The following is an 18,827-nucleotide window of genomic DNA, read 5'->3' as shown; positions in this document are numbered from 1 at the left end:
CTACAAGCTGTTAAAAAACAAAAACACAACACACACAAGCATGCACTCTAATAATCCCGCCACCGCACTAACCTGGAACTCCAGCTTCCGCTCTCTCCAGGCCGGGCCCTCCAGCACGAACCTTATGAGCCCCGCCTTCTCCGAGAGGGCCGACGGTAAACTGGAACGGGCTGCCAGGTACGTGCATGCCATTGTATTTCACACACACGGTGTGCACCCCCGTCTCGGTGGGGACGAAACGAATGCAGTAGGTGTTGTTCTCTCCCTCCATGATGTCAGCTTTGTGAACCTGACCAGACGGACTGGTCACCTGAGCAGTCATGTCTGCGATGCTGATCTCTGAAGAGACACATAAAGTGACACTTTGACAACTCTGAACCTTTATATACTAATGGAACATCCTTTAAGTCAGAAATAATTTCATCTTTTCAAAATGTACATGGTCTCACAAAAAGTTCATAAAGTAAAATGCAGTAAAGAACAGGGTTACTGTCTTCTGTGACAGTAACACATGTAACAACAGTGCATTAACGGTGAAAATGGTTGTTATGGGTGTTAAGCCGAGCTTCTACTTGTTCACGATGTGCGTGAACTAGTTCATTTTAATCTGTTTGGACTAAATGTTGAGCTAGATCTTTCTAAGTGTGAACTTTCACAAAACTGTACAACAAGGCAAACCCCCTGTATCAGAATGTTTGAGATGCACAGTGATGTCATTTCCTGCTTTAGTCACCTGGGATCTTGAGGCTGAGGTCGCACTGGCTGCCTACGTTGGCGACTGATGCTGCTCTCCTCTTCCTGGTGATGCTCTCCTTCATCCTGCCCTCCCCCGTTACCTTCACGGTGAAAGCGCTCCCTGTGTACACACACAATGACAGATTTAGTTTGGTAGTCGAGAACAACAACACTGTAATCTCGAGCCGTTTTAAGGTAAGCACCTTGAACATGTTGGTCTGCGAACTTGATGTTGATGATGTAATTGCCAGGCTCGGTGGGGCAATAGGTGACCTTACAGGTGCCGTCCTCCTGGTCCTCGGTGTTGATATCCACTTTGCTGGGTCCCTCAATGGACAGGCTCAAGCCACCATAGCCTGTATGCGAGAAACATGACAGGGTGGTGATAAATATAAAATCTAGATGATTTAGTAAACACAAGCAGAAATATTTTTTTCTCAAACGTGTACCTGCATCACGAGTGTCGATAATGAACTCCGCAGGCTCAAAGGTCCTGGCCTCGCTCAGGCCCTGGCCACTCACACGCACACGGCTGGCATCACCGATCTCCGACTGGTTGATCATTACAGCGATGGGGCTGCTAGGAATATGACGACCGTTCTTCTTGATGTTCACCAGGTGCTCTCCGATCTCCTTAGGTACAAACGAGATGCCTGTGGCAGACACGTGCATAAACACAGGAGGTGAGGGTTCAAACAAAGAACTGGGAGATAACAGCTGAGACGTTTTCCTTACATCCGACACACACTCACCAACGTGTCCGTTACGCAGTATCTTCAGCAGGCAGGGCTCCTCACGGCCAGAGGGCGTGGTGAGGGAGGCGGTCAGCTGACTGAGGTCGAGCTCTCCAATGTCCAGTGGGATGTCTGCGGTTGAGCCCACCTTCAGATGGGACATCCTCATGGAGTCATCGCCTGGAGACACAGCAGTGAAAGGCCAGTTAGGGCACACGCTAATGATGCAGACACACTCAGAGGAGAGACGGTCGGAATACGGCTTATACTTTTTTTTGTCACAGCCCCATAATGAGTTATTGACTATGTTCTTATCACTTTTTCAACAAAGGAAGTTAAACTTTGACATAACGTCCAGAGTCTCTATACACAAAAGACACAACACTGCTGCACTGACAGTCAAAAAGCAAGACTGCAGCGAGCCGTCCACTAACCAGAAGATCGGCGGTGCGATCCCATTCTGGATGCCAATGTGTCCTTGGGCAAGATACTGAACCCCAAATTACCCTTGACAGCTGTTCTGACAATATGTGAGTGATGTGTGATAGATAAAGTGCTATACATAGATTTACATTATGACTGTGTGTGTGAATGGGTGAAAATTGGACCAATCTGTACTTTGATAGGTCCTCAAGACTAGAAATGATCTATATAAATACAGACCATTTACAATTTACATTTAATCTTTTCCTGACTCTGTGTTTGTTGTTTTCTGAAGGTTTGAGAGGAGCATAAGAGCATTCCCAATGTTCCCTTATGCATCCAATTCAAAACCCTTTTTCCACAGCAGACACTGGTCAGATTCATAGGGTTGTTTACCAGCAGTAGGTACCTCCACCAAGGAGGTTATGTTTTCACCCCAGACCATTTGTTTGTTTCTTAGTTTGATTGTAAGCAAGATTACACAAAAACAAGTGAACGGAATTCCATAAAACTTGGTTAAAGGATGTGGTATGGGTCAGGAAAGAACCAATCCAATTTTGGTGCGGATCAAGATCAGGAGTCAGATCTAGGATTTTTTCACTCTCTTTAACATTGTGATATTGGAAATTTTTCAATATTTACTTGATTTCTTAGAAAATGATTCATTGATCTTGATGAAAAAAAATCTGACATATTTATCAGAATTGATATTTTTCAATGTGTGCAATTTATTGCAGATCCAAATAAAAATCTGAATCTTGTGAATTTGATTGTAATTTCATAAGGGAACTGTTGGGCCTTGGTGGAGGTATTCACTCTTAGTGCCATTCCAGTTTCGTCTGTGTTTTACAAGTCAAAAGAACAGATGATGTGAGAATACAAGATGTTACCAGTAATCCGAGCAGAGAAGGGGCTGCCAGGGATGTGCTTGTCATTGTATTTGACCAGGATGCTGTAGTCTCCTGGCAGGACGGGCAGGTAGGACACGGTGCATGTCCCGTCCTGGTTGTCCAAACAGCTGATATCGGCCTTGGATGGACCCTCGATGGCCAAAGACAGACCACCTGCAAAGACATGATATGAATGCCGTGTCTGTCATTGTCACGGTCATTGCTTTTATCTCTGTATTTCTTTGGTCTGCGGTGGTCTTAATGATTTAATTGGATTAAATGGTTTGTAAAATGAATACAAAAAAGGAGTTAGAGATAGTATATGTGCATCTCCATGCAATCTACAAATGTCTGCCACACGACAGCTACATACCCTCTCCAGCGTCTTTAGTGTTAACAGTGAAGACAGCTGGCTTGTTGACGGTCCCATGGATGAGGCCAGGCCCATAGGCACTGACATTACCACTGTTCATGTAGTCCACGTAGAACTGTAAGGGGCTTCCTGTGACGTACAACAAGGAGAAGAAGAGCAAGACGGAGAGAGTTGGTTTGTGATGCTACTTTCTCTCACACAACTTTCCATGCACCTCAGAGAAGAATGTCTATTTGTGCAGAAAGGTAAGTTGTACCAGGGATGTGGATGCCATCGTATTTGATGTCCATCTCGTGCAGACCAGCCTCAGTGGGTGCATACTTGACAGTAACAGTGCCGTCCTTGTTGTCTGTGATGTCAGGCTTGGCCACATTGCCCGACGGCATTCGGACCTCACCTTCAGCAGAAGACAGAAACATACTGTGAGATACAAGCAACATGGGAATAATCTCGCACGACTGGGGTCCAGTATATGTCTGCTCATTCTATTACAGACTCATTCATGCTACCTGTGATCTCTCCCTTCTGGATGGTGAATGGGATGACCAAGTCAAACGGTCTCAGCCCTGCCACGTCCAGACCATTCATTCCCATTGGTCTGTCTGTTGCCTGGGGAACAGAGGTCAGAGGTCAGATAAACTGTCTATGAAGAGGATGAGGTGATGGGTGCGATTAAAGTAACGTTTATGTCATAGATGTAGAGCAGGACAGACGGGTAAAAGCTTCCAAACACCAACAAACAACATGGCATGACACAATCATGAGATGAAATGATTGACAATGGAGATGACAATTGTGATCATGGTCAGGATGATGACACCGACACAAACTGCGAGAGAGAATGAGATGAAGACAAAAACACCGGCAAGTCAGGGGGTGAATGAAGATGCACAGTTAGCCATTTTGTAAGAATGTGGAGCAGCTGACGTGCCCACATTATACATCATAGTGATTCTCAAAATGGCTGCTTTTGTCTCCTAAGCAAGTTGACATGGACCACTGCTGAACAGATGTGCTGCACGACCATGAATGGAAAATATCTAATTCCAAAATTGCAGGGGAAACATTTCCGGTGCTGCTGAATAAAAAAAGTGCACATGCTTTGGGGAAGCATGTGACTTTTTGATTTTGTGCAGCTCTGTGGCATTGTCCATGTGTTTGAGGAATTCTGTTCCTGAAATGGAGGGAATGAAGTAAGAGAGAAAGCACCCTCAGAGATGAAACACCTGCAATGAGAGGCAGCCCACACTGATGTAGGCTGGTGAAGGGCTGGGTAGGGTTGGGGTGGTGTGCTGTGCAGGATGATGTAGATGAGAGAAAGGAGGAAATTGAGGAAGATGAATGAAAGGAAGGAGAGAGGCTGGAGACAGAGGTTGTAGGTACCCAGGGCTGTTGAGCGTAGTACTGGGGCATTTGGCTCTGCTGCATGAGCTGGTCTGATGGAGCTCCTTCCAGTGCCTGACAGGGGATGGGAGGTGGTAGGCAGGGGGTGGTGTAGGGGAAGGAGAGGGTAAAACGGATGGAAGGGATCGGAGGGGATATAAAACAGTAGTCAGAGGGATTTATGAAAATGTCTGGTGCCGTCACGAAGCTTCTGTAGAGAGAACTTTGCCAGGGGATCTTTGGTCAATGCAACATCTCTCACTCACACTTTTACACCACACATGAATATATCAATGAGCCTGTAGGTTGCTCTGCTTGTTGTCCTAGTGTATGCAAATTGTCCTGCCTGTCAAATATCCTAAATCCTAGAAGATATTCTTAATAAAGTACAGCATTGCAGCATCTCAGCTGTTACTGCTGTCTTGAATAGTGTAATTGGTGAGGTTTAGACACCAAGAAAAACTTTTCCTCCATATTCACATATTTGAAAAGCTTTTGATCATTTATAACACAAATCTAAGCCCTCAAAGATTTGAGACTCCTTGGATTTGATCCTACAAAGTTAAAAACTGTTCCTCTCTCCACAGGAGCAGTATGGAGGCATTTAATGTTTTTTACGTTTGAAGAATCGGTCCCCAGTGTACTTCAATTGTATTGGATTTGGCTGCAACTCTGTTTACCCCTGAAACTCCTAAAGTGTTTTGTGGAATCAAACACTTCACCCACACCTCCATCGGCATAGAGGTGAGTAGATATTGAGTGAATTTTCATTTTTGGGTGAATTTGTACGTTTCTCTTGTTCCAAACACCAAGCAGTAAAACAGCACAGCTACTCAGCCCACCTCTTCTGCATAACTAGAAGTTAAGATGACTCACCGTGACTTGGAAGGGACTGTTAGGGATGTGTTCCCCTCCAAAGCGAACGCAGATGACATACTCGCCAGGCTGCGGCGCCGTGTAGAAGATGTCGAATGTGCCGTCTTCGTTTTCAACAACGTCCACATCAAGCTCTGCCCCCTCGGGCGTGCACACGCTGCAGGTCACCTTGCCTTTCCCAGCGGCCTTAGCGTCCACTGTGATGACAGTCTGCTCGCCAATCTGGATAGTTGGGCCGACACCAGCACCTTAAGAATGGAGAAGAAATGGTAAATGGTGATATGTGATTTGTTTCAAACAGACACACTTCCTTGCACACGCACAACATTCAGCATGCACATTCCACAACCATGAGACCAGGTTAAAGTTGGATGAGATCTAGTCTTGTTATTTCCATCTACCTGTTACCATTGACTCATGTTACCATCATACAGTCTCCATGTAGAACTGAAAGCTAGATTGCCAAAGTGCCATTCCACCATGCCATCCTACCTCCTGTGTTAGTCCATTAGTCTGTTCAATAAAAATGTAAGAGGGAAACAGAGACAAACAGTTATGAATCAGGAATGGTTCATCAGATGGGAGGAAGAAAAGGGTTATGGAGGAGAAAAACAGAGGAGAAGAAGAGGAAGCGAGACACAGAGATGGGATATCCTAAGCTGGTGCCACTATCCTCCATGCTGACAGAAAAGAAGGAGAAGGTAGAGCAGTTTCCTCCACATGACAAAGTCGTTCAGTAGTCTTACCTAAACCGTGACCGCCGATTGAGACTGATAATAGGAACGGTGAGAAGCAGGGGAGCGAGGAAACAAAAAGTGACAAATAAAAGACAGTCAGGTGGGGGTGGGGGTGGTGGGAAGCAATAACTGTGCTCCAAACACTTGGATGAAAAAAAAATCAAATAAAACTGTGACGGTGGAGTGTGAAGCAGGGAGGGGAAGTATGTGTTTGTGTGTGTGTTTGTACAGCAGGGGCTGGGGGCGTATGACTGAAGAGCACAGCGTGAGGAACACAACACACCAATGCATGAAACATAATGAGATATGAGCAGCAGGTATGATAAGAAATAAAGTCTAACTTTAGCACCTTGTGGATGTTCGACTCGCTGAACCAGTCAAGTAGCAGAAATATGGTCACAATCTGCTGTTCCTAAGAACTGGTGTTGAGCAACGGCCACAGCAGAAACATTATGATGTCACAGTAATGTTGGCCTTTGACATTTGGCTAAAGATATGTCATAATTAATTCTTGAGTTGTAGCTGAAACCTGTTTTGTGAGGTCAGTGACCTTGACCTTAAATCACCAAATCAGTTTGAGTCCAAATGAACCTTTGCGCAAAATCTGAGGAAATTCCCTCGAAGCATTCCAGAGGGAAATATACAATTATGTAACAAACCAAACAGCTGAAATATCTGTTGAAAATTTTATGAGTTACGAGATTTTGATTGTGGAGAGACCTCCTGCCTTCCATGTGCATTAGAAGACGTGGCTGTGTGTACCAAGGCAGTCCAGGTCAAATTAAAAATTCACCCGTGAGGTAAAACAGCAAACAAGATGCAGTCCGACTCAAACTGTAAATGTGTTTTATTCTATAGAGTGGTAGAATTAAAGAAACATGTCTGATGTAAACGAGAAGGGGGAGTTCAATCTTTCAAAACTTAAAAATACTTTATGTTGCATCTACAATTAGCAGCTTTTAATGCATAGTACTATACTATGTAAAATTATTTAGCTTTCTTTGCCGCTATCCAGGTGGGTCCATCGTACTCTTATGGAGGGTTAAGGACAGAGGATGTCGCACCTTGTTAAAGGGATAGTTTACCTACCCCTCCATCGGCATAGTGGTGAGTAGATAATGACTGAATTAGAATTTTTCGGTGAACTATCCCTTTAAACCCTATGAGGCAATCTGTGATTTATGAATATGGACTATACAAATAAAATTTGATTTGAACCATCTTCTGAGCTGTCCCTGTTGGGAGACCATCTCATTTCAGGGAGTAACAACATTGTGACATGTGGGGACATAAATTCCTAGTAAAAATCTGACCCGCCTCTGTAAACTGAGTGTAACGTACAGAACAGTAAATCTATTATTATGCAGTAATTATTATTCCTGAAGTACAAAGAGGACAGAAGAAGAAATGATCAACAATACAATGGATTTTGATAGTCATAGTAATGTGTTCACGTTATAAAAAAGATGTCCGAGTGAGACTTGTTTGTAAATTCCATGAAAACCATCTGCAGAGCTCTAACTGTCCTGTACGTACCTGTGACAGTGCACTTGCTGGCGTCTCCAGTGGGCAGGGCCCTGATACGATAGGGTGAGTATGGGATTTCGTCCCCTCCGTACTTAATGAGGATGGTGTATCTGCCCGTCATGTCCGGTACATAGGACACCAGGTAGGTCCCGTCATGGTTGTCTCGTATGTTGGCCTTCTTGGGCTTCCCCTCTGGGTCCTGCGGTGGGGTAGCATTACCTCCATTTGAGAATAGCTATCAAAATATTACATTTTCATTTTCATATGTGCATGATGTGTGAGAGCTCACGGTGATCTGTACTGCCAGCAGTCCCTCGCCTGCGTCTTTGGCATCAATGGTGAACTCGACGGGCAGAGAGGCGGGCACCCCGGTGGTGTTGAGGCCGGGCCCGCTGGCACGCACCTTACTGGCATCGTGGGTGGGCAGCACCTTCACCTTGTAGGGGCTGATGGTGGAGTGGGGGGGTTTAGGGGACAAGAGGAGAGACTGGTTGAACACAAACATGAAAACTGAAGAGGAATGAAAACATTTAGATTTGAAAATCTTGAATGTACATGAAGGTGTGTACATGAAGGTGTGTGTGTGTGTGTGTGTGTGTGTGTGTGTGTGTGTGTGTGTGTGTGTGTGTGTGTGTGTGTGTGTGTGTGTGTGTGTGTGTGTGTGTGTGTGTGTGTTACCTGCGTGGGATCTCCTCATCAGCATATAATACATTAATGGAATAGGGTCCCTCTCTGGTGGGAACATAGTTGACTGTGTGGGTCTGGTCACCATTATCCACCACTTCCACAGGCTCCACCACACCTACCACGCACACAGAAACAGACAGAAGGTTAGTGCTTAATTCGCTTAACTCTTTTTTCGTGTGTGACAACACGTATGTGACAACACATTAAAAAAAATACATTAGAACACACACTTACCTTTTGGTCCTTGCACACGGACCTGCAGTGGGGCCACTCCAGCTTTGGAAGCGTCCACTGTGAATGCCTGAGGAATGTTGGCCCTGACGTTGTTGCCCAGGCCTGGACCCTGGCATTTCACCTTGGTACTGTCCACTGTGTCACTGACTGGCACAGAGAATGGGCTACCTGTGCAGACAACACATCAGCAAAGTTAGAAAGTGTTTTTTAAAATTTTACTAACATACTATATAGAATGAAATCACCAACTAATCACTATATAGTCAACTATATAGAGGACAGCCTTCTCTCTCTGGTGATTCTGCTCCTTGTTATTCTTATCAAAGATATCAAAATTATCATGACGATAAAGACAGACAGGTCTATACTAGAGTGTAAAATAAACATTTAAAATGTTTCCACAGGCCAACGTTGTTCTTGTTGTATGTCATAATCCTGTGTCAGAAAGAAAATGAGTAGTGTCCTAAAGCGTTTTTTCTCTTGCTGATTAGCTCACTATATAGTCCTCTACATAGAAGTCACTATACAGTGAGTAGGGGGTAGTGAGTGAGTGGGTGATTTGGACACTGAATATTTTAGCCAGCTGTGACAGTACCTTTGATTGGCTGTCCTCCGTAGGTGACGTTGAGGTTGTATGTGCCAGGCTCGTATGGGATGTACTCAACACTGCAGCTGCCATCCTTGTTATCGGTGCAGGACATCTTTGCCTCAGATGGACCCTCCATCGCTAGACCAAGACCACCAGTACCTGCTCCCCTGCAGAGGGAAGTTGACATAAAAAATGTGAGCAGGTAAAACATCGGTGACATTTTCCATCTTGAACTCTTCCAAGTCAGTGTTGGGTCTCACTTCACTTACCGGGTCTCGACTGTGAACTTGTTGGGCTTATTGGTGATGCCGCCTTTCAGGCCAGGACCGTGCACGCGAACACGAGCTGGGTCGCAGCCTTCAGTGACGGCAACACGGAACGGACTCTTGGGCACTGGAGAGCCGGCATAGCAAACCTCCACACTGTGTGGGCCTGAAACAAACACACACACAAAATATCAAGACAGTGACACGCTCAAGTTGCAGAAAATCCAACGATGAACCCACAAAGTCTGCACAAATTATGACATCCATACTCACCCTCCTCATAGGGAGTGTACTCCACGTTGTAGGTACCGTCCCTGAGGTCTGTGATCAGGGCGTCCGTGCGGCTGCCAGACGGGTTGCTGATGAGCGTTTTGATGTGGTCGCCTCCAGCCTGTGTGAGAGCACGAGCATCCACAGTGAAGTCTGTGGTCGCCTCACGGAAAACACCTGAAATCATAGGACAAGAAACATCTGTCTGATAGAGGCTTATATAATATTAAGAGAGCACTCTTTGTTTTTACAACCAGTTTTCAAACATGTGGTGCCCCCTGGAATTACTTTATAAAAGGTAACATGACGTCTATTCGTCGGCTATTTTGCAGTACAAATGGATATACAAAGGAGAAATAAGCACATTGGGGTCCTCAATATAAAGTCAAAACATTTTGTCTAGAAAACAAGAAAATAATTAGAACATAATAAGGATGACAAATTTACAGAATGTAAATACATCATCTTTAATACAGAAAATATAGTGAACAAAACAATATTTAAGATGCACATCAAACCACGTGTAGAGTATTTCAATCTTCTGCAGCAGCTTATCTTACCTTTGCCCTCCACTCCTGGTCCAAACACACGGACTCCACTGGCGTCAACCGCAGGCTCCACGTTGAGGCGAGCGGGGAAGTTGGGCACATCCTGGCCACCGTAGCGGATGGTGAGAGTGTACGAGCCTGGGTAGAGAGGGATGTAGGTGATGGTGTAGGTCCCGTCTCCGTTGTCCTGGATGTGAACCTCGGCCTCGGTGCCGCTGTCTGAGATGATCTCGATGGTCAGCTCAGCGGGGCCAGCGTTGGTACAATCCACAATGAACTCCCCTGTTTCTCCGACCTTGGCGCGCTCTAAACCTGGGCCAGAGCAGCGTACCTGAGAAGAAAGGTGACTGTGTCAGCTACAAAATTACTTCAGCTTTCCAGTTTTACATTATTTTCATACACACTATGGAATGCGTAACAGAGCCTGTCAGTATGTCAGTAACAGGCACTGACCTTGGAGGGGTCTGTGGACGGGTATGCTGTGGGAGTGAAGGGAGATCCAGGAATCGGAATACCATCATAAGTCAGTTCAACCTGGTATGGCCCCGCCTCCCGGGGGATGAACTTAACCTGACTGGTCTCTGGGCTCAACCCGGGCTCAACCTGGAACAAGAAGTATGAGCAGGATTTCTATAATTAACAACCTTACACAAAATATATAGTCTTATCTCAATCTTCAACACCAAAATTCTGAAAACTTGGGCCCAATCCCATTTCACCCCTTGGCCCTTCCCCTTCGTTTTGCGCGTTCACATGTAGGGGTAGGCTGTCCCAATACCTGTTTGGACAGAGGGGTAGGGACAAGGGTAAGGGCTAGCACGCCCGCGAAAAAAGATCGCGGGCGTGCTAGCTTTAGCATACTAGCATCAGCATGCTAGCAATCTTTTTTATGCATGATAATCCTGTTTTTTCCCCATAATGTCATGTCTCAACTGTCTCGACTATTTACATCAACAACTACTGATGACATGTCGGTTTTTCGCGCCGACTACTGATGATAACGGCTTCTTGAAGGGCTGTCCCAATTCGTAGGGGACGATTTCAACCACTACCCTTGTGACTCCGTTTCAAGGGACAAGATAACCCTCGGAAACAAGGGGTAGGGCCAAGGGGTGAAATGGGATTGGGCCTTGTTTTCAAATCACAATTATGTGTCATACCTTGCTGGCGACTGGTTTTCCTAACGGTCCAGTCACCTTGGCGGCGACCTTTCCCTGACCCCCAGCACCCTTCGATTTGACAGTGACTTCCTTGTCTTTGCCAACAGTCATCTCTATGGGGACACACAGAATGCAGAAGATTTGAAAACACACCAACACTCCTGATCCAGCTGGAAAAAGACTATTCTATATGATTATATGACTGACAGTTGTGAAACCACAAAAAGATAAAAAAATGTTTTTTGATGATCAAATTATTCACTTAGTGAGTCAGACTACTGAGGTATAATGCCAGATTTTTTACCAAAATCATGGGGTGAATGATGAAATTCTAGGAAAACTTTTTGACTTAGCCTGGGATACTACTTTCTACCACTAAGAGAAACGGGCTTCCATACAAACAGGAGAAAATCTATAGGTTGAGAGAATTCTAACTCTGTATCCCTGACAAACTAAAAAACTGAGCAACAGAAACACCATTCAGCTTGAGTTGTTAGTGTTAAACATGAAATCCTGCTTCATGTGAAAACTGAAATTGTATGGGGTGGAGGAGCAAGAACAATGACAGGAGAGAACGTACTGTCTCCGAGCCCTGTGATGCTGATCTTGCTGAGGTCCAGTGTGGGTGCCACACCAACGTTAAAGGGGCTCTTGGGGATGTGATCTCCCCCGTAGGTCACAGCAACTCCCAGAGGACCCTGGGGCAGGAAGGGGAGCAGAGATGCACACATGTGACCACACAGATTATGAAGTAGGTAATGGTGGAAAGAATGACGCAGCTTTGACTTACTATATAAAATAATATATAACTAATATAACCAATATTCCCATTTTGGAAAATCTGCCTGTTCACTGGATTTGTACATCGATACTGTATCCTCATTAACTACCGAGTGATAAACTAGTAGAGGGCTACATCCATACTACTACATTTTCATGTAGACGCCATTTTCACACTAAACGATTTCGGTCCACAAAAGCTTTTTGGCTCTTATCAGTTTTAATCCTGCACCATACTAACACGCCTGAACACCTATTATGTGCCCATTCACTTACACTGGACATGCACGTGCGTAAACAGGAAGCATTTGGTTGTTAGTTGCAGAATTGTCGCAGATTGCTCTAATAACATATCTTCTCCTACACATGTAATCAGTTGTAAAATGCAGAATTTAACTGCACTAATTTGACTTAAGACAACAGCAACACTTGTAATTGATTATACATGTTGCGATTTTTTTGCGTAAGGGGGTCATGTGATACTAGCCTGATCCATGGTTACGTTGTGACCGAAAAGACCTAATCAGCAAGAGGTTGTGAGTGTCTGCGCCATTTTTTCCAAACTTCTCCATTTTAGCGGCTCTAAAACGCCAGAGTAGTGTGGACAGCAGGTGTATCCATAGCAGAGTTGATGAGTTTTCAAATGACAACGTAGTAATGTGGATGTAGTCTAAGAGAACGGCCATTTTACTTTGCACAATGACATGAGTGGTATTGGATAATAAATGTTTTTTCCCACAATAACAAACTTTTCCTTGAATATGTGTAGAGAGACTCAGAGGGAAGCTGGAGAGAGACTGGATCTTCACCACGATGGTTGGTATCTTACCTGCTGCACAGGTGTGTATTTCACAGTGTGTGTGTTGTCATGGTTGTTGATGATTTCAAAGTCCTTAACGGCTTCTCCTTTGGTCGGGCCGCTGAAGTTGCAGTCCAGGTTCGCCTTTCCTGCTCCTTTAGTGCTCACAGTGAAGTGAGTGGGCTTGTTTAATTCAATCCCTGAGAGAGAGAGGCCATTCATTCAGTTAGTGCGAGTCTGACCCAGTGACTGTAAATAAAGATGGACGACATGACAGCTCCCAAAAGTGAAGCCAAATGCATCTTGACTGCCCCCTTTTGATTGGCTTCAGTATAGATCACGGACCAAACCCCAAAAATCTAAGATACCGTAAGATTGTTTCTCTCATAGATGGTTCGAATCACACTGTTTGTTCCAGTGTTCATGCTCCTTATGAGTTTAGTTTCAATTTGTTTGCGGTTGTTCCCTGCAGGTTTATGCGCACGATATCGATACCACTGCTTGACCCACTACTGTGTAGGCTCCAGATGATGTCACCAGCTCAAGATGACAGCGCCTTTATCTGTGATATTTTCACTTTTGTACAGTGGCAGAATGTGGAGACGCACCGTCCATCTTTATACACAGTCAGTTATCTGAATGAAAAATAGGTAATATATCACAGCATTTTTACATCAATTTCCACTTCTCACACTCCAGCTACTCATTGTTTTAAGAATCCAATGCCAGTTAAATAATTCTGGAAAATTCTCCGTCTCACAGGAAATAGGCTCTTTTGGTTTCCTACAGGTTTGATTACAATAAACAGAAAAACTAGGAAGTGAAATGAGCCATAATCACCACCAAAGCTTAACAGACAATGGATAAAAGAAGAAACTGATTTAAATAAGTATATGTCACACTCAACAACCTGGTGAACTGGTGTTCTTACCACTGCGGCTGAGTCCTGGTCCCTCTGCCTTGACTTTGCTGGCATCATGAGAAGGATCCACTTTGACCCTGATGGGTGTCATTGGTATAGCCTGGACAACAAACATAACAAACATGCTGCATTCAAACACATTTTTACAGATAATTTTATAATTTGATTTGATTTATTACTAAATAAAGTCTTCAGACCTAGACCCTTCACATGCACATCCAACCAGAATGCATGATTGAAACTCACCTGGTCTGCAAACAGAACCATGATGGTGTAGCTGCCTGCTCCAGGGGGAGTGTATTTGACTGTGAATGTGTCGTTGTCATTCCGAATGATGTCAAAGTCGATGTCAGCCTCTGCAGGTCCCACCACTCCGGGGGCGCACTTGATTCCGATGCTGATGTCACCTGAGGAGACGAAAGTCATCATAACACATTCATCATTTCAGTAGATGAACTGAGCCGTCCACTGCAGCCATTTTATCACTCACGTCTAAACTTCTCTACGAGTAAAGCGTAGGGGGAAAAAAATTAAGCCCCTATAAAGAGAAAATTGGTGTCTGCTGCATTAATTCTTTTTGGCCACTTTTTGGCCACTTGGAGGCAGAGGAATCAGTTACAGCAAAGACATTAACAGATGATGAAGAAAGCTCCATATTCACTCTTCTGTCAGCTCTGTTTTAATCTCTTATTTGCTGTGAGAGACTCTCCTCTGTAGTGTACAAAGGAGTTATCAGAACACTGCAGCCTGGAAAACCAAAACTGAAGAGTTGAGCTGTAACACCAGTTATTAAGGATGCTACTGTTTTATGTGGCTGTACCTTGACCAGCCTCTGCGCAGTCCACAGTGAAGTACGTGGGCTCAAAGGCCTTGAGGCCGGTCTTGGCCACACCAGGTCCTGACACCTTCACCTTGTTTGGATGACAGCCTGCTCCGATGTTCATCTGTGGTGACGAAAAACAAACAATTTAATAACTAAAGAAACTTTTCTGATCTTATTGATGATCTTAGTGTCAATGCAAGGAAGAACAACTGTGTGTGTGTGTGTGTGTGTGTGTGTGTGTGTGTGTGTGTGTGTGTGTGTGTGTGTGTGTGTGTGTGTGTGTGTGTGTGTCTTGTGAGGACAATTTGACTGGTCCTCACACATTCAAAGGGTTGTTTGAGGATTCAGACTTGGTTTTGGGGTTAGAATTAGGTTTAGGTTAGCGGCTAGGGAATGCAATATGTCAATGAGTGTCCTCACAACTACAGAGAGATAAGTGTGTGTGTGTGTGTGTCTGCGTGCGCTCACCCTGAATGGGCTGTCAGGTATGTTGACTCCTCCCCAGGAGACCATGACCGTGTGTTTTACGGGCTTACGTGGGGTGTAGGTGCAGTTGTATGTGCCATTGCCATTATCTTTAACCTGGACATCCATAGGAGCACCTTCACCATCCTGTGCATATGTGGAAAACAAGAGTTAACACTGATAAAACACTTACGTGGAACAGATCTACAGCATCAAGGTGTGTAAAATATAAAGACATATGTCCAAGAGGAAACAGATTATACTACACATGCAGTACATTTCTGATCATATACTGATACACACAGAAACTACCTGAGCCACAATCTTCAGAGGAGCTTTTCCTCCCTGCTTGGCATCGACTGTGAACTCTGTGGGCTTTCCTACAGCCAAGCCACTGCTCTGAAGGCCTGGACCAAAGGCCTTAACCTGGAATAAACACATTCATGTTGCTTTAGAAATAATCTTCTAGATTTTGAGAGCTGTAATAAAGATTATTTAAATATAAAAAATGTTAAAACTAGTATCAGTTAAAACTTTGTCTGTTCAGCAGCTGCATGATATACAGACTGCATGTGTCTGTGGGCAAACCTTGTCAGGGTAGAAGTCTTTGCCTGGTGGGTTGACGATCTCAGCCATGAAGGGAGAGTGCTGGATGTCTTCGTTGTTGCAGAGCACATGCACAGCGTACTCTCCAGACTCTGTGGGCCAGTAGCGCACGTCACAGGATCCATCTCCCTTGTCGTCACATTCAATTTTGGCCTGAGATGGACCTTCCACAGAGAAACCTGCACATGGAAAATAAACAAAAATGGCTTACAAGAGCCTTTCAGTGCGTTACTGAACATTAAACGTTGGATTTGTACAAATACTTGTGTTATCTCTGTCATCTCTCCTGCGGAGATACTTACCCAGTGTTCCAACGTTGTCTCCAACAGCTTCCACGACAAAGTCGGCAGATTTGCCAACAATACCGGACTCCAGTCCTGGACCCCAGGCCCTCACCTTCTGCTGGCCGGCCTCTGCACCAATCTTGACCTCAATGGGACTAACAGAGCAGAGAGCATTGAGCTACAATGACAGATACACTCCACCTGTGGTATTTGTTAGACATGAGTGAGTGTGTACCTGCGGGGGATGTGCTGTCCTCCCCAGGTGATGGTGATGGTGTATGTTCCAGATGTGGTGGGGTAATAATCAAATTCATACACACCATCTCCGAGATCTTTCCTTTTACACGGCTCCTCCAGACCCTCTGTAAACACAGTGATGCACATTGGTATCACATGGGTTGATAACTATTTGTATGTAGCTTTAACCTAGATGAAGCAATTCTTTGAAGAAACGTATATATATATATTTATATGTACATAGCTGCTTATATACACATAAACAGTCGATATATGCATTTATATGGATACGTCTATCCTACCATCCTGTGCCATGGCACTTTATTCAAGTACATTTCTTTACAAAACTATATTTCCGTAGTGAAAGATGTATATTAAGTACATATTCTGTATTTCTATTTAATTTAAATTTTTTATTCTATTGCCTTTTTTATTTTCTTGACTCCCTGATTCTGACTGTCTGTGGGATCAATAACATTTTGTACAATATTTGAATAGTTTTCATTGTGCCTCTAAAGGTCTTTCTGTGCTCCTAAATTTCCATCATGGGAGCATATGTGTAGCATTAATGGGAAAGAATTAATTCTAAAGTAATTATCCCATTTTGGTTTCAAATCTACTTACTGTCTTTGAGATTTTGCCTAATGTTATGTTACCTCAGATGGAGAAGATAAAAAAAAAAAAGACACTGGTGTGTGCTGCGTAACTCACTCGGGCCCTTGATGGTGACCTTGAGCTCCCCGGTGCCGGCTCCTTTGGTGTAAACCTTAAAGTCTGCAGTCTCCTTCACCCTCAGACCCTTCGGCTGCAGACCACGGCCCTTAGCTTTGCAGAGGCTGGGGTTACATGCTGATGCGAGAGAGAGAGGGAGAAACAGCATTACTCCAACATTATGACCACAAGAGAGTTGAGTGGTGGTTTCAGTGGGGAGCGGAGGAATGAGGTGCAGGATGAATGATATGAAACCAAAACTTTTTCCATCCGAATCCAAATGGTACGTCCATCACAGTGAAGGGTTACTGGAAAGCTTTTGGTGCTTTTCAACTGTCTTCTGCCTACCCTGCACACCCGTCTGTGCCTCTTATCCATCCATCTTAGTCTACAGAGTGAAATCGTAGACCACAGTGGAGGAAGTGAGCCTTTATCTCCACACAGGAAGTGGAGTATCCTTCTTATCGCCTCATTAAAAGTGTATAAAATGGTAGCTGCTGAGTCACAGCTAGACACCCTGCAGGAAGCAAAGGAAGTCCCGCAGGAACACAGGCTATCCAAAGGGGCACAAGATATTTTCCAGGGAGTGGACTACTTGGCAAAAAGAGTCAATGATATTTTATTGTAGGGTCTATTTTCACATCAGCAAGCATGTGTGTAGGTCTGTATACTTGGCAAATCCTCTACAACCAATGAACATTCATTAAAAATATTAATAATAAGGATTACTTCTAATGTTAACATGTTCTTACTAATGGTATATTTATAATAGATGAAGTACATTCGAAATTATTTATTAACCATGAATATAGGCATTAGTTGTAACTTTAAATGAAGCCTCAGAAAATGGTACACTACTTTGATATCATCCATATCCCAGTGTTTCTTCTTTCTTGTTTTTTAAGCATTCTGTGCTTTTGTCTGGGTTGGACACACCCAATGCAACTTTAATTTGTGTTCTATCCCTCAGAAAAGCTCAGTTCAAGAAAATATGAACCATGTTGTGCCAAAAGCCATATTTTAAACAATGCTGGTCATGCAATACAAACACAATTCTTTGAGGATTGTGTCACTGTGTAAACTTAATACCACAACTGAGCTGGAAGAACTGAGGCACTCGTTTCCTCGGCAAATACAAACACAAACAGCTTGATGGTGGTGTTCTTCCATTTAAATGTGAGCATATGTTGGTGAATGTCCTAGTAGATTATTTCCTCATGCTGAAATTTCCTAATAAGGAAACATAGCAATGGGGATGATTGAGTCATTTTGAGTTTAGAGCTTTACAGGCAGATGACACACACATAAAAAAAGCAAGTCTACACAGGGAAACGAGTCGCAAGTAAAGACATGCAATTTCACAAAAACACCCATACAGAGCAAAGGATGAGGTGGTGAAATATCTACACACACACACACACACACACACACACACACACACACACACACACACACACACACACACACACACACACACACACACACACACACACACACACACACACACACACACACACACACACACACACACACACACACACACACACACACACACACACACACACACACACACACACACACACACACACAGGGTACCCAAGAGAGATCCCAGGAAACAGGAAATGACAGCAGAAGGAAGAGGCTGTTCCATAAAGAGGACAGATACCAGCAGGCCTCTATTGAAGAGAAGAAGGGAAGGAGGGAGGGGAGGAGAGAGGACACAACATCCAGTAGAGAGGCATGAAGAGAGGGCAAAGCAATAGACACA

At 44.2% G+C, this 18,827-nt stretch overlaps 1 protein-coding gene across 4 annotated transcripts in view; it reads right to left on the bottom strand.

Annotated features, from left to right (window-relative positions):
- The window catches only part of flna (filamin A, alpha (actin binding protein 280)), a 50,119-nt gene that overhangs the window by 5,674 nt on the left and 25,618 nt on the right, over positions 1-18,827 (bottom strand). Inside the window, exons 10-42 of one of the 4 annotated variants that reach the window (XM_034591951.1) lie at positions 17,060-17,197; positions 16,347-16,473; positions 16,130-16,266; positions 15,810-16,006; positions 15,534-15,647; positions 15,225-15,368; positions 14,754-14,877; positions 14,180-14,340; positions 13,943-14,033; positions 13,042-13,211; positions 12,013-12,130; positions 11,433-11,545; positions 10,726-10,875; positions 10,285-10,603; positions 9,728-9,901; positions 9,458-9,620; positions 9,195-9,355; positions 8,600-8,767; positions 8,357-8,480; positions 7,968-8,124; positions 7,688-7,877; positions 6,161-6,184; positions 5,415-5,662; positions 4,539-4,613; positions 3,665-3,764; positions 3,412-3,552; positions 3,156-3,284; positions 2,783-2,956; positions 1,488-1,649; positions 1,185-1,388; positions 939-1,091; positions 734-856; positions 73-339 (exon numbers count right to left, since the gene is read on the bottom strand). In XM_034591951.1, coding sequence (XP_034447842.1) covers positions 73-339; positions 734-856; positions 939-1,091; positions 1,185-1,388; positions 1,488-1,649; positions 2,783-2,956; positions 3,156-3,284; positions 3,412-3,552; positions 3,665-3,764; positions 4,539-4,613; positions 5,415-5,662; positions 6,161-6,184; positions 7,688-7,877; positions 7,968-8,124; positions 8,357-8,480; positions 8,600-8,767; positions 9,195-9,355; positions 9,458-9,620; positions 9,728-9,901; positions 10,285-10,603; positions 10,726-10,875; positions 11,433-11,545; positions 12,013-12,130; positions 13,042-13,211; positions 13,943-14,033; positions 14,180-14,340; positions 14,754-14,877; positions 15,225-15,368; positions 15,534-15,647; positions 15,810-16,006; positions 16,130-16,266; positions 16,347-16,473; positions 17,060-17,197 — 5,040 coding nt within the window. The remainder of the gene's footprint in view (positions 1-72; positions 340-733; positions 857-938; positions 1,092-1,184; positions 1,389-1,487; positions 1,650-2,782; positions 2,957-3,155; positions 3,285-3,411; positions 3,553-3,664; positions 3,765-4,538; positions 4,614-5,414; positions 5,663-6,160; positions 6,185-7,687; positions 7,878-7,967; positions 8,125-8,356; positions 8,481-8,599; positions 8,768-9,194; positions 9,356-9,457; positions 9,621-9,727; positions 9,902-10,284; positions 10,604-10,725; positions 10,876-11,432; positions 11,546-12,012; positions 12,131-13,041; positions 13,212-13,942; positions 14,034-14,179; positions 14,341-14,753; positions 14,878-15,224; positions 15,369-15,533; positions 15,648-15,809; positions 16,007-16,129; positions 16,267-16,346; positions 16,474-17,059; positions 17,198-18,827) is intronic. The other 3 variants (XM_034591954.1, XM_034591952.1, XM_034591955.1) reach the window with 3 other exon arrangements.

This window comes from Hippoglossus hippoglossus, chromosome 7 (genome assembly GCF_009819705.1).
Source record: "Hippoglossus hippoglossus isolate fHipHip1 chromosome 7, fHipHip1.pri, whole genome shotgun sequence".
NCBI classification, from domain to species: Eukaryota; Metazoa; Chordata; class Actinopteri; order Pleuronectiformes; family Pleuronectidae; genus Hippoglossus; species Hippoglossus hippoglossus.
This window is presented reverse-complemented; position numbering and strand designations above follow the sequence as displayed.